This window comes from Mercenaria mercenaria, unplaced genomic scaffold (assembly GCF_021730395.1).
Source record: "Mercenaria mercenaria strain notata unplaced genomic scaffold, MADL_Memer_1 contig_4351, whole genome shotgun sequence".
NCBI classification, from domain to species: Eukaryota; Metazoa; Mollusca; class Bivalvia; order Venerida; family Veneridae; genus Mercenaria; species Mercenaria mercenaria.
The window spans coordinates 6,972-34,931 of record NW_026462572.1 but is presented as its reverse complement, the minus strand read 5'-3'; the positions used below and the strand labels follow the sequence as shown (position 1 = coordinate 34,931).

The window sequence follows — 27,960 nt, the reverse complement described above, 5'->3', positions numbered from 1 at the left end:
GTTTGTCATGACCAACCTCCCTATCAACTTTCATGACCCTAGGCCTAAGCGTTCTTGAGTTATCATCTGGAAACCGTTTAACTGTTCAGGGTCACTGTGACCTTCACCTTTAACATACTGACCTCAAAATCAATAGGGATCATCTGCTGGTCATGAACAACCTCCCTATCAACTTTCATGATCCTAGGCCCAAGCATTCTTGAGTTATCATCCGGAAACCGTTTTACTATTCAGGGTCACTGTGACCTTGACCTTTGACATACAGACCTCAAAATCAATAGGGGTCATCGGCTGGTGATGACCAACCTCTCTATCAAGTTTCATGATCCTAGGCCCAAGAATTCTTGAGTTATCATCCGGAAACGGATTGGTCTACATTCCGACCGACAGACCGACCGACATCTGCAAAACAATATACCCCTCCTTCTTCGAAGGGGGGCATAATAACAAATTTTGTTCAATCTCTTAAAAAGCTTGACTGATAATTAAAACAATCATCTCCTCTAAGAGGAGCGGTGGTCTAGTGGATAAGGTATTGGCCGCTCAATCCAGGGGTCATGGATTTGAGCCCCACTGGGGTCACAACTACAACTTCTCATATGACACCAGTACTGGTTTTTCCAGGAAGCTGACTCGTGAGTGCATCCAATAAGCTTGAAGCATTTATCACAATCGAGCTAAAAACAAATTAGTATAAACTAATCTCCAGTCAATATACCAATATTATTTGCATTTGGGCTTTTATTTGATCTGTTAAAGTTCAGATTCACTCTGGTCACTATTATTTTCACTACTCCTCTGAATATCTTTGTCTTCAGAATTTGTCTGACTATTAACACTGTCTCCACTTCTCCCATCTTCATCAGTGTCATTATAATAATTCTTTTCAACTTCCTCTGCATGTTCTGATGAAACAGTCTGGCTTGAACACTTTTTGTCCTGATTTTCTACAAAAAATACAGATAAAGAATGAAAAAAAAATGCATCAAAATACTAGAGATGCTTTTGAGAAAAGCGCATGTCTCCCACAACTGCCTAATCATCTAAATAGTAAGTCAGTTTTTATATACTGTTTACTTAATCCACATGTGCATGCGCTTTCTTGTCACCAAAAGGATGCCTATACTACTATTTTTAAAGGTAGTATAGGTGCCGGTTTGGGGGCAAAACTGCACAAGAAATCTGAGTGTATTTTGGAAATTCAAGGGCCATAATTCCGAAGAGCCTAGGCCGATTTGGCTAGTTATCATACTTGGCCGAGCACTTATTGACACATTTTGTTGAAGTTTGGTGAAATTCTGATGAGAAATGTTCGATTTAGAGTGCGGACAAGCTTTGTGACAGACAGACAGACAGACAGACACACACACACACACATACACAGACAGACACACAGGCTGGAGTAAATCAATATGTCTCCAACATCACTGAAACTGAAACTGGAACTGCTTTATTTGATTAAACGCCTAATTCTACACATAGTATATTCACTGGCGTTGTACATTAAATTAAAAAAGAAAAATCATGATAAATTATATACATAATGGTATCAAACAATGAAACACGACATACTTGACAAAATTACTGTACAGTGCAAATTACAACATTGCGCAAAAGCATACGTCGATCACACTACATAGTAGAGTATACTCAGCGTCTCTACCATATTCAGTCCACCAACAGAGAAATAATCAGAACCATGATTCAAAGCTTTTAAAAAACAGTGCTTTGAGCTTTTTCTTAAAAGTGTCTACCGAATCAGAATTTCTCATTTCTACTGGTAGTTTGTTCCATAGTTTCGGCCCTACAGTTTGAAAACTTCTGTCGCCAAATGTTTTACTTTTTTTAAATGGTACCTCGTAACAACCTGTAACAGAGTCTAAAGACCTTAAACTACGTTTTGGTGCTTGTTCCGATAATAATTCAGTCAAGTAAGATGGAGCTTGGTCGATTGAACAATTTAAACATGACAGTTAAAATCTTAAATTCAATTCTAGCTTTGATAGGAAGCCAATGTAGTCGGAACAAAGTTTGTTTTGAACTGTCGTACTTGCTGAGTCTTAAAACGAGTTTGGCACACATGTTTTGTATCCTTTGCATTTTCTGAATTTCACAGTGAGGAATACCATACAATATTGCATTGCAATAATCTATATGTGAAATGACCAGTGATAATACGAGAATTTCAGTAGCCTCTTTAGTAAGGTATTTTCTAATATTTTTGATTCTAAGATGATTAACCATTGCGGTCTGACATTTTCTTTTGACATGATCCTTAAAGCTAAGATTTTCATCTAAGAATGCCTTAGGTACCTTATACAACGTACTGATTTGATTTTGTCACCAGCAAGGTCAATTTCTGTTATTGAACATTTGTCAAGTTGCTGTCTACTACCGAATAAGATGAATTCGGTTTTTGACGTATTCATTTTAAGTTTGTTTTGTTTCATCCAGTTATCAATGGTGAATGCACAGTTTTCAAGTTCTTGAATAGCCTGTTTCTCATTTTCAACTGAAGTTGGTCGAAAGCGTTTGTTGGCAATATGGTCATCAGCAAACCCATACACTGATATTGACTGGGGAATGACATTAAGGTATTAGATCACTAATAGAGAACCTCCTTTTTGAAGAGTATTCAATTCCTACCATAATCCTACTTTTACTGCAATTCTTAGGGGGGCGTAGGTTCAAGCCCTACTGGGACCAAATTTTTCCCCCCTTATTTTCCTTTTTTCTAGTAAGTTTTTACTTCTTTCAAGACTCATTATTGATTTCTTGTACAAAAATGGAAAAAAATGAATCTTATAAGCGATTTCTTGGTGTTCAAAGTGAATTTACTTCTTAAATAGAAGGGGTAGAGTTACACATCTTTAAAAATATCGAGTTACACGCGGTGAAAGTTCTCTGTTTTGCTTTCACTCTTAGATTATATATTGTGGAAGAAATTTAGGTAGGTTTTGCCTCTGCACTAAGGTTATTTTTAAATGGAGTAAGACAAATTCAAAACAGAAACACAGCATTCGACCTTATTTTTTCAATGTTGAAGTATGAATTCTGTCTCATTAAATCCGTTTACTTGAGGCACCATAGAAAAAATGATATTGACATTTTTATTTTGTGTTTTATAATTGTTTACCAATAGCTTGATGTTTCTTTTATTAAAATAAATGGTAAAATGAGTTCTCTGTAAACGTTTTGGATAGTGGCTATCGCTTTGAAATTTGTCTCTTCTTGAGCTTGAGGAGATACCATAAGTTATACAAAATTTATAAAAAACGGCACGGTAAAAATTGTTTAAAAATTGCAAAATAGTGCAAAATACGGTTACCTTTTAGAATATACCAAGCAAAGGCCATTTTGTAAACATTACTATTAGTGCTCTAATACCATAAATAGAGTTCCTGCGTAAGTGAGATAGAGCCAGGGGCCTAAACAGCTACCCTGGGGAACGCTACATTGTAATGGGCGTGGAGTTGAAACAGCAGTTTCTACACTTACACTACAACTGCGTGGCCTAAGATAAGAGTCAATCCTGTTGAGAGCTGTACCACATAGCCCATACTGAGAGTGTAACACTTGCACTAAAATATCGTGGTCAACAGTGTCAAGGCGGCATCAGACCAGTGCAATTAGAGCAATAAACTCCTGTTTTCAAGCCTTCCAACAAGTTCTCTGGTTTAATCGGAGTAAAGTCGTTTCGCATGAGGGGGAAAGCGGTCATATGCTGATGTTTCCCTTGGGAAGAAGATGGTTTTCACTAGCATGTTTATTTAATTAATAAGAAAAGAGCTGCCTTCTCTATAAGTTTCGATGGAAAATGCAAATTGCTCACAAGGCGATAATTGGATAACACAAGTTCGAGTCTGGAACCTTCTTAAAAAGGCCTTGACTATCGCGTTTCCCACTTCGATGGAAAAATCCTTGACGTGATGACAAATTAACCAAGCAGGTTATTAAAGGGACCTTATTGAATGCATTCTTTATATTTTTTGTGGGTAGTTAACATCACTGTGTGGTGGGAGACATAATTAATAAATTACCATCATTACTGAATGAAGTGCAAACAAATTAGCACATATGTGTAAAACTACTGTAACCGGTTCTTTATCCACTTACAGTTTGCATTTAGGTGACATACCATTTTGTGAAGAACTTAGTGTAGATTCTACCCTGTGTCTTCTGAATAAATGAACCAAGACATAAAACTACTTAAGCAATGTTGAACATCTAAATCTTATCATAGGTATACTTCTGACAATGATACCTAGAGCTCATTCTTGCTAAATAGTAATAATATTACTATGAAAAGATATACGAAGCCAAAACCTTTTTGTATACCATTAGCTCCTGCAAACCAAGCATATACTTACCTCTAAGCAAGGGAATGTACATTGTAGTTTGAATGGCCAAGGGATCAATCAAGATATGACCAAGGAAATAAAACTGATGAAAAAACAGTTGGGAGGAGAAAAACATTGTGTCTAAACAACAAGCAAATTCGATGAATTGATTTTCCCCGCAAAGGGTTTGTGGTGAGGACTGGCAAAAAAATATACGGGCAAAAAGTTAAGGATGTTAATAAGAAGCAAATAATTTTAAATAGTCAAAATCAATTAACAGAAAACAAGGTTAAAATAAAAGTAATAAAAAATGTATGAACTTTGATCCTGACTAAAGAATTTATTTGAATGGAAATATGCTAGTAATAAGCTTAGCTTTTAAAATTAAATGCAGTTAATTGAAATGTGAGTTTGAATTTTAATGGAACGAAATTGTTTTTGAGTGGTTTGGCCCCAGGTTTTGCGGGTTTAAAAAGTAATTAAAAGAAACGGGGTTTTCTTAAGGAACACAGGTAAGATATCTTGAACGGCAGTGGAAGTTTAACTGGAACGAAATATGTCTTTTGAGTGGTTAGCACAGGTGTTGCTTTTAAAAGTACAAAAGAACACAGGTAGTATCTTGAACATGGCTAAGAAAAGGTTGTGCAGTCACAATTTAAATATATTTATTTTTAGGAGGTGGGGGTGCGGGGGAACGGAAGGAACAAATTTACATGTTAATTTATAAAATTTGATGGAAATGAAAAAAAAGGGTTAAAAGGGTGAAGTTGGGCGGGGGGGGGGGGGGCCCAGAGGAGGCAGAGGATGCATGATCAGTGGTGGGCAGACTGGGTGGAGGAGGTGAGGTTGGGGATGGTACAACTTGCATGTTGATAAATAACCCTGGAAGTTTGAAAAAAATCTAAAATAAGAAATGAAAAAAAAATTTTTGGAGGGGGGAGGGGGGGGGGGGGGGGTTTGGGAGGGGGAGGGGGTGGTGACCAAGGCAAGTGGGTGAACAGGTGTGGGTGTGCAACTTCACATGTTTATAATAAATGTTCACAGAAAAAAATGAAAGAAATTTAATGAAATTCTGCCAAATGGTAAAATTTGTTATGAAACAAATATGTGGATTTTTAGGAAAATTAAAGGGCAATAACTCTGAAGTCACAAAAGAAACCCGTTCGAAATTGTGTGTGCACAACCACATTATAGTGCTCTGTTGAAGTTTCATAGTTCAAGGTCAAATATATCAAAAGTTATGATGCAGAAATTGCCATATCTATAGTACCCTATATAGTTAACATTGGAAACTTCTAAGGGCCATAACTCTGGCGTTACTTGGGCAATCTGTTTGAAACATGATGGGCCCCCATATAGTGGTGAACATGTATATGAAGTTTGTTTAAAAAAATTTAAATAAGGAATTTTTTTTTTTTTTTTGGGGGGGGGGGGGGGGGGGGGGGGGATAGGGAGGGGTGTGATCACGGTAAGTGGGTGACCAGGTGTGGGTACAAAAACTTCACATGTTTTACAATTTAAATTTTCATGGAAAAGAATGAAAGAAATTTAATGAAATTCTACCAAATGGTAAGTTTGTTATGTACAAATATGTGGATTTTTATACAATTAAAGGGTAATAACTCTTAATTTACAAATAAATCCGAACGAAATTGTGTGTACACAACCACATTATGGTGATCTAAATTCTGTTTAAGTTTCATAGTTGGTCAAATATATAAAAAATTATGATGCAGGAAATTGCCATATTTATAGTCCCCTATATAGTTAACATAGAAATTTCTAAGGGCCATAACTCTACTGTTATTTGGGGCAATCTGACTGAATTTGACGGGCCGCAAGAACTCATAGTGGTGAACATGTATATGAAGTTTTAAATAAATACTCCAAACCATTTCCTAGATATGGCTCCGGACGGACGGATGGACGGAAAGACGGACGGAAGGACGGACAACGCCAAAACTGTATCCCTCCGACTTTCGTCGGGGGATAACAAATGTCTAGAAATGAGAAAATAGAAGAAAACATCAGAAGACTGTAAAAGGGACCAAGTGTCCCCACTGAAACAAATTTGGGAAAGGACCATATGATAATGCTACAGACCAAGTTTAATGAAGACCCATCAAGCGTTGCATGGGGCCTCCGTGGCTGAGTGGTTAAGGTCGCTGACTTCAAATCATTTGTCCCTCATCGATGTGGGTTCGAGCCTCACTCGGGGCTTTGAATTCTTCATGTGAGGAAGCCATCCAGTTTACTTGCAGAAGGTCGGTGGTTTTACCCAGGTGCCGGCTTGTGATAAAATAATGCACGGAGGGTCACCTGGGGTCTTCCTCCACCATCAAAGCTGGAAAGTCACCATATGACCTATAATTGTGTCAAAAAAACACAAAAAAATGACAAGAAGTTGTTTAAAGGTATTTCTATTTTCAGCTATAGTGACCCCTAAAAATAAATTTGGGAGAGGACCATATAAATATGATACAGACTAAGTTTGATGAAGATCCATAAAGCAACTCATGAGAAGAAGTCCTTTAAAGGTATTTCAATTTTCAGATCTAGCGCCCCTTAAAGGGGCCAACTGCCCCATTTGAACAAAGTTGGGAGAGGACAATAATATGATGCTACAGACCAAGTTTGAAGAAGATCCATCAAGCGGTTAATGAGAAAAAGTTATTTAAAGGTGTTTCTTTTTTTACCTCTAGCATCTGGTAGAGGACTATATAATGATGGTACAGACCAAATTTGATGAAGATAAATCAAGCAGTTTAAAGGTATTTATATATATATATATTTTTTTTTTTTTTTTTTTTTTTTTTTTTTTTTTTGGTTGGGTTTAACGTCGCACCGACACATTTTAGGTCATATGGCGACTTTCCAGCTTTGATGGTGGAGGAAGACCCCAGGTGCCCCTCCGTGCATTATTTCATCACGAGCGGGCACCTGGTTTTGTAAAAACCACCGCCCTTTCCCGTAACCCAGCTGGATGGCTTCCTCACATGAAGAATTCAACGCCCCGAGTGAGGCTCGAACCCACATCGATGAGGGGCAAGTGATTTGAAGTCAGCGACCTTAACCACTCGGCCACGGAGGCCCCCTTTTATATTTTTAGCTTTAGGGCCCCTAAAAGGGGCAAACTGCCCCCATTTGAGCAAACTTGGGTGAACACTTTATAATGATGCTACAGACCAAGTTTGATGAAGAACAATCAAGTGGTTCAAGAAATGAAGTTGTTTTAAGTTATTTCTACTTTTAGCTTTAGCGCCCCCTTTTGAACAAAATTGGGAGAGGTCCATATAATGATGCTAAGACAAGTTTGATGAAAATCCATCAAGTGGTTCAAGAGAAGAAGTTATTTAAAAGTATTTTAATTTTTAGCTCTAGCCGCCCCTAAAAGAGGTCAAGTGCCCACATTTGGAAAAACAAGAGGACCATGATGGTCCTGAATCGCTCACCTCTTCCCACATGACCCAGTTTTGAGTATGAAGTCGTTTTTTCTATTATTTGACATAGTGACCTAGTTTTTGAGCTCATGTGACCCAGTTTTGAAACTTGACCTGTATTTTTCAAAGGTAAAATTTTTGACCAATTTCATGAAGATCCATTGAAAAATATGGGGCTCTAGAGAGGTCACAATGTTTTTTTTATTATTTGACTATTGACCTAGTTTTCGAAGGTACGTGACCCTGTTTTGAACTTTACCTAGATATATCCAAGGTGAACATTCTCACTTAAATTTTCATGAAAATCTCTTGAAAAATATTGCCTCTAGAGAGGGTCAAAGGGTTTTTTTTATTTTATACCTACTGGCCTAGTTTTTGACCCCATGGAACCAGTTTCGAAAAATGCCTAGATATCATCAGGTGAACATTCATATCAATTTTCATGAAGATCCGTTGAAAAAAAATGGCTCTAGAGGGTCAAAAGATTTTAATAATTTTAGACCTACTGACCTAGTTTTTTGACCGCAGTTGACCAGTTTCAAACTTGACCTAGATATCATCAAAATGAACATTCAGACCAACTTTCATACAAAATCCCATGAAAAGTGTGGCCTCTAGAGAGGTCACAAGGTTTTTTTTATTATTTGACCCACTGACCTAGTTTTTTATGGCACGTGACCCAGTTTTAAAATTGAAACCCAGATATCATCAAGGTGAACATTCTGACCAATTTTATGGAGATCCATTCACAAGTATGGCCTCTGAGAAGTCACAGGTTTTTCTATTTTAGACCTACTGACCTAGTTTTTGACCGCACATGACACTGTTTCGAACTTGACCTAGATATCATCAAGATGAACATTCAGACCAATTTTCATACAGATCCCATAAAAAACATGGCTTTTAGACAGATCACAAGGTTTTTCTATTATTTGACCTACTGACCTAGTTTTTGAAGGCACGTGGCCCACTTTCGAACTTGACCTAGATATCATCAAGTTTACATTCTGACCAATTTTCTGAAGATCTCATGGAAATTTTGGCCTCTAGAGAGGTCACAAGGTTTTTCTATTTTTAGACCTACTGACCTAGTTTTGACCGCATGCGACCAGTTTCGAATTTGACCCAGAAATCATCAAAATGAACATTCAGACAATTTTCTAGACCATGAAATTATGGTCTCTGAGAGGTCACAAGGTTTTATATTTTTTAGACCTACTGACCTAGTTTTGATGGCACGTGACCCCCGTTTCGAAAATTGACCTTGATATCATCAAGGTGAACAATTCTGACCAATTTTCATGAAGATCTTGTGAAATATATGCCCCTAGAGAGGTCACAAGTTTTTTCTATTTTTAGACCTCTGACCTAGTTTTTGATGGCACGGTGACCCAGTTTCGAACTTGACCTAGATTATCATCAAGATGAACATTCAGACCAACTTTCATAAAGTTCCCCTGAAATGTGACCTCTAGAGTGGTCACAAGCAAAAGTTTACGGACGCACGGACGGACGACGACGGACACCGCGCGATCACAAAAGCTCACCTTGTCACTTTGTGACAGGTGAGCTAAAAATGGCAGAGGACTATATAATTAAGCTACAGACCAAGTTTGATAAAGATCAGTCAAGAAGTCATGATAAGAAGTGGGTTTTTAAAGGGTTTTATATTTTATTTAGTACCCCGAAAGGGGCAAGTGACCCAAATTTTAAAAAAATTGGGAGAGGACCTTTATAATGATTTACAGACCAAGTTTTGATGGAAAATCCATCAAGCTGTTTATGAAAAGAAGTTGTTTAAAGTTATTTCTATTTTTTAGCTCTAGTGGCCCCTGAAAGGCGGCCAAGTGCCCCCATATGAACAAACTTGGGAGAGGACCTAATAATGATGCTATGGACCAAGTTTGATGAAGGTCCATCAAGCGGTTCATGAGAAGAAGTTATTTAAAGGTATTTCTATTTTTGGCTCTTGCGGCCCCTAAAATGGGCCAAGTACCCCTATCTGAACAAACTTGATAGAGGACATACCTCACCAGGATGCTACAGACCTAATTTGGTATTATTTTGACCAGTCGTTTCAGAGATGTTTAAGTAAAAATGTGGATGACTGAAGACCGATTATGGAGGCCGGACCATCCGACCAATACTAATAGTTCACCCTGAACATTTGGTTCAGGTGAGCTAAAATTGGATAGAAATGGATATTTTTGAGAATTGTACAAAGTTTTTAATTCACATAATCATGAATATAAGGCTGTAAAATACCTTGTCACAGATGAGCCTTTAGATTACTTCTGGATTTTATATCAAATACTAAATTACGGTGATAAAATTTAGCAAACGATTTACAAAGTTTATAATACATGTAGTGGTAGCCCTGCCGAAAAAGTTTTCTGGAAATATAGATTGAAGTCTTCAGCATGCCTGTATGCCCTTGTGAATCTTATAAGCTGTGAATTATAAACACCTTAAGATGTGGCATTGAGTACATCTCCATCAAGGTGAGTGCAACTGACAAATCAAAATGAAAGTCATCTCTCTTATCATATATTTTTGTTTTTGTTTGTTTGTTTGACCTCCCAGTTATGATCAGAAATTGATTGTTAGGAGTATCTGCATAGATGTAGATGTTTGCATTTGAGTTTAAAGCTGTTCTCCATGATTGTTTCAGTTATGTAACAGCCGGCAGCTAACCTAACCAGTGTTCCTGGATTTTGTACCAGTACACACCTGGGGCCAATTTCACAAAACATTGTATGATTTTTTTTCATGTGACTTCTTACGCACTTTGTTTGATAAAAAAACTGTTTCACAAAAGATCTCAAATTTGTGACAAATAAATTATTCATACAAAGTTGCGAATTTAAGATAATATTTGCGAAGCTATAATAGCAGAGACTTTGTATATGTAGTATTAAACATCAATAAATTTTTATGCAGAAAATGTTTTGTTATATTTTTTCATTTTTGCAAAACACTTTAGACTGAAGAATGAAAACACCCCATCATATCTATTTGTTATCAGGCTATTAGTACAATGTATTAACTTCCTTGCTGTCAGAATAATTTGTATATTTGATATATTGACAACGTAACTCATAAGCACAACTAGAAATGTGTCCATGGGACACAGATGCCCCCACTACATGACATTAGTCAGGGGCCAGAACTCCTACAATACTGAATGAATCCGGATGCGAAACCCCAGGTGCACAACTACACATGCTGACCAACATTCCTGTAAACTTTGGTGATTCTAGGTCAAATACTTTTGGGGCTATGCGCGACACAACATTAAAATAACCAATTTTTTACTAAGTCAGGGGCCATAACTCCTACATGACTTGATGAATCCGGACGCGAAACCCCAGGTGCACAACTACACATGCTGACCAACATGCCTGTAAAGTTTTGTGACTCTAGGTCATATACTTTTGGAGCTAGGCACGACACAACATTAAAATGACCAATTTTTACAAAGTCAGGGGCCATAACTTCTACATGACTGCATGAATCCGGACGTGAAACCCCAGGTGCACAACTACACATGCTGACCAACATTCCTGTAAACTTTGGTGATTCTAGGTCAAATACTTTTGGAGCTATGCGCGACACAACATTAAAATAACCAATTTTTTTACTAAGTCAGGGGCAATAACTCCTACATGTCTGGATGAATCCGGACGCGAAACCCCAGGTGCACAACTACACATGCTGACCAACATGCCTGTAAAGTTTTGTGACTCTAGGTCATATACTTTTGGAGCTAGGCACGACACAACATTAAAATGACCAATTTTTACAAAGTCAGGGGCCATAACTTCTACATGACTGAATGAATCCGGACGCGAAACCCCAGGTGCACAACTACACATGCTGACCAACATTCCTGTAAAGTTTTGTGACTCTATGTCAAATACTTTCAGAGCTACGCGCGACACAACATTTTCGGAAGGACGGACGGACGGACGGAAGGACAGATGGACAAGAGCAAATCTATATGCCCCCCCCCCCCCAAAGTGGGGGCATAAAAAGTGCTTGACTCCCTTTTCAAGCTATCATTGCTCTAATGATCATTGAATTACTGTTAATAAAAGGATTTTTGGGTCATTTATTACTGATTTGGGTTCATTATGTTGATAGCTGGATTCCATCATCACACATTATGTCATATACAATAGTTAAAGGGAACCAGATATTTGATAGAGCAAGTACTCGTAAAATACTACGTATAAATTTAAACCAATCAGAACACTTTCTACAAATAGCACAAATCAAAGCTCACATCTGCTAGGGTATAAACAGGTAGATGGATGACATAGAGAACATTCTGTATCCTGCGATAGAAGAAGACACATCGAGGATTCAACTAATTATTTATCCCAGTACCTTGATGTGGAAGTTATTGCAAATACACTGACAGGGCGGATAAATTATTAAAAAGAAGACGTGTGAAGTTCATAGACTAAAGAAGAGTTGCAGAATTTCAACAAGGTTTCGAGCTATAGGGCCAGCGCATAGGAGTTTTACCTTAAGGGTAGTTGAATGCTAAAGATGATAGCACAAAAAGGCTGAGCATCAGAAAGCTGAGATAAAGACCTAGAGTTTGGTAATCTACTGAGATAGTAGGAGAGTTCCAGCCTATAGAATAGGTTCAACGTTATTGGCGAAGTACAACCAATGCATCAGGGTTATACCTATATGATAGTTGAATGCTATAAGTGATAGCATATAGACGCTGAGCATCCAGGAGTCAGGGCAATCTTAGTGAGTTGCAGCTTTGATTAAAAGAACATAGGCTGAGCATCTATGTGATAGGACTCCTACGTTGTTGTTCAAAGACATTGTCTGAAGGGAACTTCGACACAAAGACCAGTCAAGTATAGTTTCTCCGGCCTACAGGAGTTTAAGCTGTGGATTTTGAGTTGAAGGTTGATAGTTGAAACATTGAATGGTCTTTGCCTGATCCCTGAAATTGTCTAGCTCATAATTAAAATCATTTACGAATCATTAGTACATGAATCATTTAGTCAAGGTAGCCAGAGGAAAATTTTATATACAAGATATTTGGTCTCACCAGCTATATGTTATAACAAAGGACATTCTACATCGTTTGTCAGCTAGTCTAAGACATAGTCACCTTAGTGATTGGACCCATTTTATTGTTCAAAATACTAAAGGCGTAGGCACTTCCCTGGGTCATATACCTCGTATCCTGACACTTGCAAATAACTGTGAAATGCCCCTTATGCACAAATCCAATACAGCCATGTCCAACAGCCAGCTAACAACATATTTGCGAGTTAGCCTTCAAATCTATATTCATTGTATTGGATTAAGTAAGGTAGTACTTGAATGCATTAAAAACTACTTAGGTATAATTCTAGAAATTCAGTAATGAGTTAGTCACACAAGAACTAGATAGAGATCTGGGACACAGATGCCCCCACTACATGACATTAACATGGCAATTTTTTCCTAGGTCAGGGGCCATAACTCCTACAATACTGAATGAATCCAGATGCGAAACCCCAGATGCACAACTGCACATGCTGACCAACATTCCAGTAAACTTTGGTGACTCTAGACCAAGTACTTTTGGAGCTACGCGCTACACAACATTAAAATGACCAATTTTTAAGTAAGTCAGGGGCCATAACTCCTACATGACTGAATGAATCCAGACGTAAAACCACAGGTGCACAATTGCACATGCTGACCAACATCCCTGTAAACTTTGGTGACTCTAGGTCAAATACTTTTGGAGCTACGCGCTACACAACATTAAAATGACCAATTTTCTACTAAGTCAGGGACCATAACTCCTACATGACTTGATGAATCCGGACGCGAAACCCCAGGTGCACATCTTCACATGCTGACCATCATTCCTGTAAACTTTGGTGACTCTAGGTCAAATACTTTTGGAGCTACCGGCGACACAACATTAAAATGACCAATTCTTTACTAATACAGGGGCCATAACTCCTACATGACTGGACGAATCCGGACGCGGAACCCCAGGTGCACAACTACACATGCTGACCAACATTCCTGTAAACTTTAATGACTCTACGTCAAATACTTTTGGAGCTAGGCGTGACACAACACTAAAATGACCAATTATTACAAAGTCAGGGACCATAACTCCTACATGACTGAATGAATCCGGACGCGAAACCCCAGGTGCACAACTACACATGCTGACCAACATTCCTGTAAAGTTTTGTGACTCTACATCAAATGCTTTTGGAGCTAGGCGCGACACAACATTCTCGCAAGGACGGACAGACAAGGGCAAATCTATATGCCCCCACCCCAAAGTGGGGGCATAAAAAAGAAGAAATAAATATCTAAACAAGAGAGTCATGATGACCCTGAATCGCTCACCTGGGTAATATGAGCCACATGTTTAAAATGGAAAACTGATGCTAAAATATTACAAGAGGGCCAAGATGGCCCTAGGTCGCTCACCTGAGAAACACACCATAACACAAAATAACAGTGTAAACATGTTTGACGTAGTGATTTCACGGAAATAAATATTCTGACCAATTATTAAAATTGGAGCTAAAATCTTGAGTATAAGTGAGTATTTTCTGTGGTTTGACCTAGTGATCTAGTATTTGACCACAGATGACCAATATTCGAACCAAACTGACCAAATTTCATGAAGATCAATTGAAAATACAGCCTCTATCGCATACACAAGGTTTTTGTTTGATTTGACCTAGTGACCTACTTTTTGACCCAAGATGACCCATATTCAAATTTGACTTAGATTTCATCAATGCGATCATTCTGACTTAATTTCAGAAAGATCAATTGAAAAATATAGCCTCTATGGCATACACAACGTTTTTCTTTGATTTGACCTAGTGACCTAATTTTTGATCCCAGATAACCTATATTTGAACTTGACCTATATTTAATCAATGCAATTATTCTGACCAAATTTCATGAAGATCAAATGAAAAATACAGCCTCTATCGCATACACGTGGTTTTTCTTTGATTTGACCTAGTGACCTAATTTTTGACTCTAGATGACTCTTCTTCCAAAGCAGCCTAGATTTCATCAAGGTTATCATTCTGACCAAAATTCATGAAGATTAGTTGAAAAATACATCTTCTATCGCATATACAAGCTTTTTCTTTGATCTGACCTAGTGACCTATTTTTTGACCCAAATGACCCATATTCAAACTCGACCTAGATTTCATCAAGGCAACCATTCTGACCAAAACTCATAAAGATGCATTGAAAAATACAGCATCTATCGCATACACAAGGTTTTCCTTTGATCTGATCTAGTGACCTATTTTTTGACCCCAGATGACCCATATTCGAACTTGACCTAGATTTCATCAAGGCAATCATCCTGACCAAAATTCATGAAGATTAATTGAAAAATACAGCCTCTAGCGCATACACAAGTTTTTTCTTTGATTTGACCTAGTGACCTAGTGTTTGATCCCAGCTAACCCCTTTTCGAACTCAGCCTAGATTTTATCAAGGTAATCATTCTGACCAAAATTCATGAAGATTAATTGAAAAATACAGCCTCTATCGCATACACAAGGTTTTTTTTATTTGACCTAGTGACCTAGTTTTTGGCCCCAGACAACCCCTTTTCGAACTCGACCTAGATTTCATCAAGGTAATCATTCAGACCAAAATTCATGAAGATTAATTGAAAAATACAGCCTCTATCGCATTCACAAGGTTTTTCTTTGATTTGACCTAGTGACCTAGTTTTTGATCCCAGATGATCCCTTTTTTAACTCGGCCTAGATTTCATCAAGGTAGTCATTCTGACCAAGTTTCATGAAGATCAGTTGAAAAATACAGCCTCTATCGCATACACAAGCTAAATGTTGACAGAGACAGACGACAGACGACGGACGCCGGACATCGAGCGATCAGAAAAACTCACCTGAGCTGTCAGAAGGTCACATTCATGGTCACTGAAAGTCAGTTTTAAGACTGGTGTGAAAAACTGTACATGTCATCCAAGGCTGTATCTTAAAAAACAAGAAAGTAGATCAGTAGGTCAAGGTCACAGTCAAGTGACCCCTAATCACTTCGGGTCATCAGGTAATTATGATTAAGAACTCTAAGAAATATGATTTCATAATTTTTGAAGTATTTATTTCTAAATAACTCATATAACAAGTGACCCCCAGGAGAGAGCCTCTTTTCACCCTAGGGGCATAATTTGAACAATCTTGTATGAGATCCACTAGGCAATGCTACATACCCAATATCAAAGGCCTAGGCTTTGAACTTTCAGACAAGAAGATTTTTCCCCTATGGATTATGTCTATGTTAAATTTGGGAACCCTAGGACTGGGCCTCTTTTCACCCCAGGGGCATAATTTGAACAATTTTGGTAGAGGAACACTAGGCAATGCAGCATACCAAATATCAAAAGCCTATGCCATGCAGTTTCAGGCAAGAAGGTTTTCAAAGTTTTTTCCTATATAAGTCTATGCAAAACTTGAGACCCCCACCCTTTCACCCCAGGGTTATAATTTGAACACTTTTGGTAGAGGACCATAAGGCAATGCTACATACCAAATATCAAAGGCCTAGGTCTTGTGGTTTTAGACAAGAAGGTTTTTATTTTTTTTCTATGTAAAACTTGTGACCAACCCCGCCACTCCCACCCCCGGGGGGCAGGGCCTCTTTACACCCCAGGGGCACAATTTGAACAATCTTACTAGAGGGCCATTAGATGATGTCACATGCCAAATATCAAGACTCTACGCCTTGCGGTTTTGGACAAGAAGATTTTTAAAGTGTTTCCTTTCGGTTGCCATGGCAACCAGAGTTCTGCAGGGAATTCAATTCTTTGAACAATTTTGAAAGGGGACTGCCCAAGGATCATTTCTGTGAAGTTTGGTTTAATTCTGCCCAGTGGTTTTCAAGAAGAAGATTTTTTTAGAAAATGTTGACGGACGGACGACGCACGACGGACCTTGAGCGGTCACAAAAACTCACCATGAGCCTTTGGCTCAGGTGAGCTAAATAAATAATTACAATGATTTATGGTTACTCTACAAATGTTATATGCATATAATTTTATGTACATGTGCAGATGCACGCCCAGTTTTATACCATATCATGATAATGTTTTTAGCGAAAAGAAAACAAACTCATGCGGATTAAAATATTGTAAGGAAAACGTTACATCAAGACCCAATTTTAAGTTTTTCTTTAAATTTCAAATACGGTAAATGACGTTGAAAATATGTCTTAGGTGTAAGTATAATAAATTTGGGAGTTTTATGTCTTTTTTTTATAACAGTTGATAAAACTTCTTCATTTTAGTATTTTGTTAACATACCCTTTCAATATTTATCGAGATGCGGTGGCATAATGGATAAGGATTCCCACTTGTTACAGGCAGGTCGTGTTACTCAAGAGAGACCAGCTGGTGGGCAAACGAATGATTAGATAAGTAAACAAGAACATCGCCTTGCAGCTGCAGATGCTCATCTCATTTTTTTTTTGTCTCTGTATACATTAATAGAAATATTGTCCTTCCTATGATTCTCAAAGTCCAAAAGCGGCCAAAATTCTTGCAAAAAGCAATGTAGTTATGGTACTTGCTGTGCAGAGTCAGCTTTTAATGGCAAATAACTACCCCCAGATTTAAAGCAATAGCTTTGACCTTTATGGAGAAAAGTTGACCTAATTGCAAAACTTAACCAAGAAATCTGATATGTCCAAAGTCCAAAAGGGGCCATAATTCTTGCAGATGCAGAAAGCAGGATGGAGATAAGTTTCTTGCTGTACAAAGTCAGCTATGGTGAACAATTATTGCAAATTTAACAAGTTTTTAAGCAATAGCTTTGATAGTTTAGGAGAAAAGCTGACCTAAACATAAAACTTAACCAGGCCAATGCCGACGCCGATCAAGTGATTACAATAACTCATCTTTGTTTCCCCAAAAAATCAGATGAGCTAAAATAGAAATACTGAAAAATAGATGAAAAGGTATCCAAAATATGTTACATTTCTACCGCAAGTGATTGAACAACATATTGTTTTCTTTTAGTCTTCTTTTACATACAAGTAAAAGTTTGTATATCTGTTTGTGACAAATATCTTTCAAATATATCAGTATGTGGATCCGCAAAAGAATTTCTACTTTGTAAGAGCATATTTCTAACATCAACCAATTTAATTCCATCTTAAAAAGATAAAACTTAACTTTTGGTTATCACGCAATATATGCACTGAATAGTATGTCAACATTATTACATCATAGCATCAGACATCATTTCGATGCGCTAGAAAAAAACGCTCACTCAACAGGTAAATATTTGGTGAATATCTTTACAGATGTAGACTATAACTAGAAGAAGCTTTTGTAGAAAAGCACACGTCTCCCCAACTGCACAGTAATATAGGCAAAAAGTCAATAGGGGACAGGAGCGAAAGTCAAAGAGACACTGATGATTGGCTGCAATAGGGATCATCTACTCGGTATGTCCTAACAACCCACTAAGTGTCAACATTTTGAAACTTTTTGAAGTCTGAAGATTTTAGGTCAAATGGTTCTCAAGTTATTGATCGGAAATGGTTTTCAATGTTCTGGCACGTGACCTTGACCTTTAACAGACTGCCTTCAAAATCAATAGGGGTCATTTACACATGACCAATAATCCTATAAAGTTTCAATATTCTGGGTCAACTGGTTCCCAAGTTATTGATTGGAAAGAGTTTTCTTTTCTCAGCCCCCTTTGACCTTGACGTTTGATGGAGTGACCCAAAAATCAATAGGGTCATCTACTCCATAAACCCTGCCACCCTCTGAAGTCTGAAGATTCTAGGTCAAATGGTTCTCAAGTTATTGACCCGAAATAGATTTAATTGCTCTGTTCGCTGTGACCCTGCCACCCTTTGAAGTCTGAAGGTTCGAGGTAAAATGGTTCTCAAGTTATTGACTGGAAATAGATTTCATTGTTCTGTCTGCTGTGACCTTGACCTTTAATAGAGTGACCCCAAAATCAATAGGGGTCATCTACTCTGCATGTCTAATCATCCTATGAAGTTTCAACATTCTGGGTCAAGTGGTTCTTAAGTTATTGATGGGCAATGGTTTTCCATGTTCAGGCTCCTGTGATCTTGACCTCAACAGAGTGATCTCAAAATCAATAGGGGTCACCTTTTCTGCATGACCAATTATTCTATAAAGTTTCAATATTCTGGGTCAAGTGGTTCTCAAGTTATTGATTGGAAAGAGCTTTCTATGTTCAGCCCCCTGTGACCTTGACCTTTGATGGAGTGACCCCAAAAACAATAGGGGTCATCTACTCCATAAACCCTTCCACCCTTTTCGAAGTCTGAAGATTCTACGTCAAATGGTTCTCAAGTTATAGATCGGAAATTAATTTCCATGTTCTGTCCACTGTGGCTTTGACCTTTAACTCTACGAGAGTGACCTCAAAATCAATATAGGTCATCTACTCTGCAGGTTCAATCATCACATGAAGTGTCAACATTCAGAGTCAAGTGGTTCTCAAGTTATTGAGTAGAAATAGTTTTCCACGTTCAGGCCCCTGAAACCTTGACCTTTAACAGAGTGACCACGAATTCAATAGGGGTCATCTACTCTGCAAGATAAATCATCCTAAGAAGTTTCAACATTCTAAGTCAAGTGGTTCTCAAGTTGCTGACTGGAAATGGTTTTCCATGTTCATGCCCCTGTGACCTTGACCTTTGATGGAGTGACCAAAAAAATCTAGGTCTTCTTCTCCATAAGCCATGCCATCCTATGAAGTCTGAAGGTTCTAAGTAAAATGGTTCCACAGTTATTGATCGGAAATGAAGTGTGACGGACAGATGGACATGGCAAAAAGAATATGTCTCCCCCAGTGTGAGGAGATATAATTAAGAAATAATAACTTCCAAGTGTGGTTTTTCGTAGGGTTTCAATGCATAAGAATATATAGCCAAGGCCGTAAGTCTGAGTGATATATTGTTTGCCACAAGAATGAAAATAATTGGGTAATTCTACGATAAATTACACTTGGGAACTTGTTGTTTCGATTCTAACACGACATACTAGTATCAACAGTTTTAGAAAACAAGAGGGCTGTGATGGCCCTGTATCACTCACCTGACCTACTGACCTAAAGATCATCAAGATTAACATTCTGACGACCAAGTTTCATTAAGATATGGTCATAAATATGGCCTCTAAAGCGTTAACTAGCTTTTCCTTTGATTTGACCCGGTGACCAAGATTCGAACTTGACCTTAAGATCATCAAGATTAACAGTCTGATTAAGATTCATGAAGATACAGTCATAAATGTGGCCTCTAGAGTGGTAGTAAGCTTTTCCTTTGATCTGACCTGGTGACCTAGTTTTTGACCCCACCTCACCCCGATCTGAAATTAGCCTATAGATCATCAGGATTAACTTCTGCCAAAGTATTAAGATATGGTCATAAATGTGGCCTCTACAGTGTCGACTAGCTTTTCCTTTGATTTGACCTGGTGACTTAGTTTTTGATCCTACATGACCAAGATTCAAACTGGACCTGGAGATCATCAAGATTAACATTATGACCAAGATTCATGAAGATACAGTCATAAATGTGGCCTCTACAGTATTAACAAGCTTCTCCTTCGATTTGACCTAGTGACCTAGTTTCTTACCCCAGATGAACTAATATAGAACTCGTCCAATATTTTATTGCGGGTAACATTCTGACCAAGTTTCATTAAGACTGGGCCAAAATTGTGACTTTTAGAGTGTTAACAAGCTTTTACTTTGATTTGACCTGGTGACCTAGTTTTTGACCCCAGATGACCCAATATCAAACTCATCCAAGATTTTATTGAGGGTAACATTTTGACTAAGTTTCATTAAGATTTGGCTAAAATAGTGACCTCTAGCGTGTTAACAAGCTTTTCCTTTGATTTGACCGTGTGACCTAATCTTTGACCCTAGATGACCCAATATCAAACTTCACCAAGATTATATTGAGGGTAACATTCTCACCAAGTTTCATTAAGATTGGGCCAAAATTGTGACTTCTAGAGTGTTAACAAGCTTTTCCTTTTATTTGACCTGATGACATAGTTTTTGAACCGAGATGACCCAATATCGAACTCATCCAAGATGTTATTAAAGGTAACATTCTGACCAATTTTCATAAAGACTAGGCCAAAATTGTGACCTCTAGAGTGTTAACAGTCAAATTGTTGACAACGGACGGACAAATGACAGACGGACGACTGACGACGACGGACACAGGGCGATCACAAAAGCTCACCTGAGCACGAAGTGACCTAAAAATGGTAACTACTTTTTATGACATAACTACACTTCATGTTAAGCACCTGCATCATTCTATACATAGAGGATGACGTCACTTTACTTTGCATGCGCATGGGTTATTGCAAAATAACCACTGACTGATTTTCTCCTATGTGTATAAAGGTTATTTTCTGGTCATGTCAGTATACTTGATAACATGTTAGAATTGAAATAATATATCATTGATTGGAGCTCATATCATATGTGAAGTGAAGGAACCATAACATGAGGGCGCACTAGTGTTTGGGATATATTATGTCTTAAATTAAATCTTATCACCAATACCTACACACATTAACACATTTATTCCTGACAAATTACATTTGTTGAGCAAATGTCTAATTCAATATTTCATAAAAAGAAGTGACTAGTTATAAAACAATATTTTACAACAATATAATTTTTGGGGGTTGGGTGAGGGGAAGGTTGTGACCTTGACCTTTGGTCTATCACTCTTGCTCATGCACTCTGTATATCATCTCATCACCACCTACCTAAGTTTGAAGTCAATACCTAGCATGGTTACTTAGTTACGCTCAGAACATGAAATATGATTGCCAATTTTGACCTTTTACCTCAATTTGTGACCTTGAACTTTGACCTACAGATTTGGTCCAAGCATTCTGCACATTGTCTCATCGCCACCTATCTACAAGCCAAGTTTGTTATGCTCCAGACACGAAATATGATGGCCAATTTTGACCTTTTAGCTCAATTTATGACCTTGACCTTTGACCTACAAAGCATGGTCAAGCGCTCTGCACATTGTCTCATCACCAACAACCTATATCCCAAGTTGAAAGTCAATATCTTTAATGATTATTAAGTTATGCTTCGGACAGGAATTAAGATGGACCGACAGACGAACGCACCATCACATAATTTCAAAACAAGAGGGCCAAGATGGCCCTAAGTCGCTCACCTGAGAAACATACCATAACAGTGTAAACATGCTTGACCTATTGATTTCATGAAAACAAATATTCTGGCCAATTTTCATTAGGATTGGACTAAAAATGTGGTCTCTATAGTTTAAACAAGTATTTTCTTTGATATGACCTAATGACCTAGTTTTTGACCCTAGATAATTCATATTCAACCCTGACTAGATTTTATCAAGACAATCATTCTGACCAAATTTCATGAAGATCAATTGAAAAATACAGCCTCTATGGCATACACAAAGTTTTTCCTTGATTTGACCTAGTGACCTACTTTTTAATCCAAGATGACCCATAATTCAAACTCGACCTAGATTTCATCAAAACAATCATTCTGTATTAATTTCATGAAGATCAATTGAACAATACAGCCTCTACCGCATACACAAGGTTTTCTTTGATTTGACCTAGTGATCTACTTTTTGAACCCAGATGAACCATATTCGAACTCTATGTAAATTTTATCAAGGCAATCAATCTAACCAAATTTCATTAAGATCAATTGAAAATATAGCTGCTATCGCATACACAAGGTTTTTTCTTTGATTTGATCTAGTGACATACTTTCTGACCCCAGATGAACCTTATCCGAAATCTATCTTAATTTTATCAAGGCAATCATTCTGAGCAAATTTCATGAAGATCAATTGAAAAATACAGCCTCTATCGCATACACAAGTTTTTATTTGATATGACCTAGTGACTTAGTTTTTGACCCCAGGTCACCCATATCTGAATTTGACCTATATTTGATCAAGGCAATCATTCTGATCAAATTTCATGAAGATTAATTGAAAAATACAGCCTTTCTGGCATACACAGAAGTTTTTCTTTGATTTGACCTAGTGACCTACTTTTTAACCCAAGATGACCCATATTCGAACTCGACCTAGATTTCATCAAGGTAATCATTCTGACCAAATTTCAATAAGATCATTTGAACAAGAGGACCATGAAGGCCCTTTATCGCTCATCTGACTTATTGACCTAAAGATCATCAAGATAGTTTCATTAAGATATGGTCATAAATGTGGCCTCTTAAGTGTTAACTAACGTTTCCTTTGACTTGACCTGGTGACCTAGTTTTTGACCCCATTTGACCCAGATTCGAACCTGACCTTAAGATCATCAAGATTAACATTCTGACTAAGTTTCATGAAGATACAGTCTTAAATGTGGCCTCTATAGTGTTAACAAGCTTTTCCTTTGATTTGACCCGGTGACCTAGTTTTTGACCCCATATGACCCAGATTCGAACTTGACCTAAAGATCATCAAGATTAACATTCAGACTAAGTTTCATAAAGATACAGTTGTAAATGTGGCCTCTAGAGTGTTAACAAGCTTTTCCTTTGATTTGACCCGGTGACCTAGTTTTTGACTCCACCTGACCCAGATTTGAATCTGACCTATAGATCATCAAGATTAACATTCTGACCAAGTTTCATTAAGATATGGTCATAAAAGTGGCCTCTAGATTGTTAACTAGCTTTTCCATTGATTTGACCTGGTGACCTAGTTTTTGACCCTACATGACCCAGATTCAAACTGGACTTTGAGATCATCATGAGTAACATTCTGACCAAGTTTCATGAAGATACAGTCATAAATGTGGCCTCTACAATGTTAACAAGCTTTTCCTTTGATTTGACCTGGTGACCTAGTTTTTGACCCCATATGACCCAGATTCGAACCTGACCTTAAGATCATCAAGATTAACATTCTGACTAAGTTTCATGAAGATACAGTCATAAATGTGGCCTCTATAGTGTTAACAAGCTTTTCCTTTGATTTGACCCGGTGACCTAGCTTTTGACCCAACATTACCAAGATTCGAACTTGACCTAAAGATCATCAAGATTAACATTCTGACTAAGTTTCATAAAGATATAGTGATAAATGTGGCCTCTAGAGTGTTAACAAGCTTTTCTTTTGATTTGACCCGGTGACCTAGTTTTTGACCCCACCTGACCCAGATTTGAACAAGACCTATTAATCATCAAGGTTAACATTCTGACGAAGTTTCATTAAGATATGGTCATACATGTGGCCTCTAGAGTGTTAACTAGCTTTTCCTTTGATTTGACCTTGTGACCTAGTTTTTGACCCTACATGACCCAGATTCAAACTGGACTTTGAGATCATCGTGAGTAACATTCTGACCAAGTTTCATGAAGATACATTTATAAATGTGGCCTCTACAGTGTTAACAAGCTTTTCCTTTGATTTGACCTAGTGACCTAGTTTTTGACCCCAGATGACACATGATCAAAATAATCCAATTTTTTATTGAGGGTAACATTCTGACCAAGTTTGATTATGATTGGGTCAAAATTGTGACCTCTAGAGTGTTAACAAGCTTTTCCTTTGATTTGACCTGGTGACCTAGTTTTTGACCCCAGATGACCCAATATCGAACTCGTCCAAGATTTTTATGAGGGTAACATTCTGACCAAGTTTCATTAAGATTAGGCCACAATTGTGACCTCTAGAGTGTTAACAGTCAAATTGTTGATGACAGACGACTGAAGACGACGACGGACGACGGACACGGGGCGATCATAAAAGCTCACCTTGAGCACTTCGTGCATAAAAACTGATCACATGATGTGCTCCCTTTTTAATACTTTTAAGTACATATTGCCTATATAATACATTTTAGTAGGTTTGTTACCTGATAACTAAAGGCTGTCTGACCTAACTGAACTTTTTTGGGAACTAAGCACTTTAACCTTTTTCACAACTATGTAGGTGTTTTCATATCATATATAGCCATGACGTGATGCCGTGTTCTCAACCTTGTGTTCAAAACACACTGTTTGTTAATATTCCACTATGTTGGAACTGTTGAAATTACATACAGATATAGTCTGTTGTAAAATCTCATTAGAGCTTATGTTTATTTGTTGTAGTCTTGCCTAGGGGGATAATTTGAACACACATGTTTGACCTACTGATTTCATGGAAAAAATTACTTTGTCCAATTTTCATTTAGACTGGACCAAAAATGTGGTCTCTTGAGTTTAAACAAGTATTTTCTTCAATATGACTTAGTGACACAGTTGTTTTACCAAGATGACCCATATTCAAACATGACCTAGATTTTATCAAGGCAATCATTCTGACCAAATTTCATAAAGATCAATTGATACAGGCTCTATAGCACATACAAGGTTTTTCTTTGATTTGATGAAGTGACCTACTCTTTGACCCCAGATAACCCATATTCGAATTCGACCTAGATTAAATCAAGGCAATCATTACGACAAAATGTCATGAAGACCAACTGAAAATTACAGTCTCTACCGCATACATACGGTTATTCTTTGATTTGACCTAGTGACCTAGTTTCTGACTACAGACGACTCATATTTTATTCCGACATAGATTTCATCAGGGCAATCATTTTGACATAATTTTATGAAAGTCAATTAAAAACTGCAGCCTCTGTCGCATACACAATGTTTTTGTTTGATTTGACCTAGTGATCCAGTTTTTGACCCCAGATGGCCCATATTCGTTCTTAAACTAGATTTTATCAAAGCAATCAGTCTGACCAAATTTCATGAAGATCAATTGAAAAATACAGCTTCTATCATATACACAAGACTTTTCTTTGATTTGACCTAGTGACCAAGTCAGGTCAGGTGTGATTCAAGACAAACCATTCAATCAAATTATATAGAGGTCTATGTAAGAATGTTTCTGATCATATTCGGATCATATTCAGATAATATCCATCAAGCAGTTTTTGGGAAAAAGTAATTTAAAAGTAAATTATCATATTATTAACTTTGGGGCACATAAAAGCAGTCAAGCAGAAGCATAATTTTATTTATGACAGATGATTCCGACATAGTATGGTCGTTATCACTTCAAGTAGAGAGATTATGTTATAAAAGCCACAAAGCTAATATATATGCAAGGAAACTACTCAAATTCATTTTTGTTCAAGAAATATTTGTCTGATGTTTATGTAAAAATGCTTCTGACAAACTTTTGTGGATATCCATGAAAATCTTCATTTGATAATTGTTAAAGTTTGCTGACAGCCCTTTAAACAGATTGGTTTGAAGTTTTTCCTTCTTTTATGTATGCAGACAGACAATACAATCTGAATAAACTTCAGAAAGGACTTAGTTAGGATAGTACTGATCAAGTTCGGTGGACATCAATCAAGTGGTTCATAAGGGAAAGACATTTAAAGCTTTTTTCCCCTCCAGCTACCCTTAGCAGTCAAGCAGCAGCATTTAAATACACCTGAATAAAGTCACTGAAGGAAGCACTTACCTAACTTTTGTGAATAGCCATAAAGCAGTGAATGTGTAGAAGTCTTATATAAAGAAATTGTGGATGCCAGAGGATCTGCCAATACTAATATCTCATGAACTTTTAGTTAAGGGGAGTCTGGTTGGGTATGTTATTTGATCAAATGGATCTACTTTTTTAAATTAGCTTGGTACTAATCAGATCTTGCACCTTTGGAGAAGAAATTAGGGCAATAATTTACATTCTCTTTATTCTTTGTATAGTTTTGACAAATGAAAACTGATGCATTACCCACCTACACTAAGAGCCACCTACGCTAAGAGTTTGCTTTGTTGGGTTTTAACCTCACACCAACACAGTTATAGGTCATATGGCAACTTTCCAACTTTAGATGGTGAAAGCAGACCCAAGGTGGCCCTCCAAGTATTATTTAATCACAAGCTGTCACCTGGGTAAAATCATCGACCTTCTGTTAGCCATCTGGATGGCTTTTCTTACATGAAGATTTCAAAGCTCCGAGTGAGGCTTGAACCAACATCGGTGATGGGCAAGTGATTTGAAGCCAGCTGCTTTATCAGTTTGTTTGTTTGTTTTGGGTTTAACGTCGTTTTTCAACAGTATTTCAGTCATGTAACGGCGGGCAGTTAACCTCACCAGTGTTCCTGGATTCTGTACCAGTACAAACCTGTTCTCCGCAAGTAACTGCCAACTTCCCCACATGAATCAGAGGTGGAGGACTAATGATTTCAGACACAATGTCGTTTATCAAATAGTCACGGAGAACATACGCCCCGCCCGAGGATCGAACTCACGACCCGCGATCCATAGACCAACGCTCTTACCTACTGAGCTAAGCGGGCTGGCTTTATCAGCCACTACCTATACTAAGAGCTACAAAATTTCAAAGTTCCACCTAACATGCAAAAAATATGATACAAATACAATCATTCTATGTAAAATACTGATAATCAGGTAAAGATTTCCAACATTTCTTTTGCAAAACAAAATTTGTGTTTATGCGTCTACCTAAATATTTTTTTATGTGGTCATCCTCTGCTTCTCCTAACTTGTGCACCAACCACTCTTGATCACATTCCTCTAAGCAATCTTTGAATAACTCATATCTGTCACCAGATCGTTTTACATATTTCTTCATTTGCCTAAAAATTTCTTCATTCATATCCTTGCTGGTAGTCATCTCCTATAATAAAAATTATCAAAGTTAATAAATCTTTTATAATGAATGTAATAACAAGATGGTCATGGTGGCCCTTTATCTCTCGCAGGAGTTTAGTTGCTTGCTTGAACAAATTTATTTGCTGAAGCTTCAAAAACAAAAATCTAGGTGAGTAGGGCCAGAGCTTTTATATTTTTCGTTTTACGGGAGCGCCGGTCCTAATTTCCCAGAAATTGAAATAAAAATAAAAGTGAAATTCCTGAATTTTATTTTATTTTTTTCCGCCAATTCATCCGGCTCTGGCCAAAACGAAATAAAATAGGCCACAAATATAATCGCCGGGCACACAGAATAGTTTTTCATGCGAGTATTTCTTGACATTATCATGGAATTTTGTGTAATTTCTGTTGGCGTTTGAACAATTAGCGCTGTCTGACCTAATGAAGGGCTTGGATGAT

General features: G+C 37.5%; 1 protein-coding gene and 1 long non-coding RNA gene across 2 annotated transcripts; both read right to left on the bottom strand.

Moving 5' to 3' along the window:
* Positions 1 to 317: 317 nt before the first annotated feature.
* On the bottom strand, positions 318 to 27,523 carry LOC128553815 (uncharacterized). Its single transcript, XM_053535003.1, has 2 exons — positions 27,352 to 27,523; positions 318 to 947 (listed from the first exon to the last, which is right to left on the bottom strand). The coding sequence occupies exons 1-2, from the start codon at positions 27,521 to 27,523 to the stop codon at positions 754 to 756; spliced, it is 366 nt and encodes a 121-aa protein (XP_053390978.1). The 3' UTR covers positions 318 to 753.
* LOC128553814 (uncharacterized) lies at positions 22,169 to 22,984 on the bottom strand. Its single transcript, XR_008369442.1, has 2 exons — positions 22,908 to 22,984; positions 22,169 to 22,327 (listed from the first exon to the last, which is right to left on the bottom strand). It is a non-coding gene; the product is annotated as an uncharacterized LOC128553814 (long non-coding RNA).
* Positions 27,524 to 27,960: the final 437 nt, after the last annotated feature.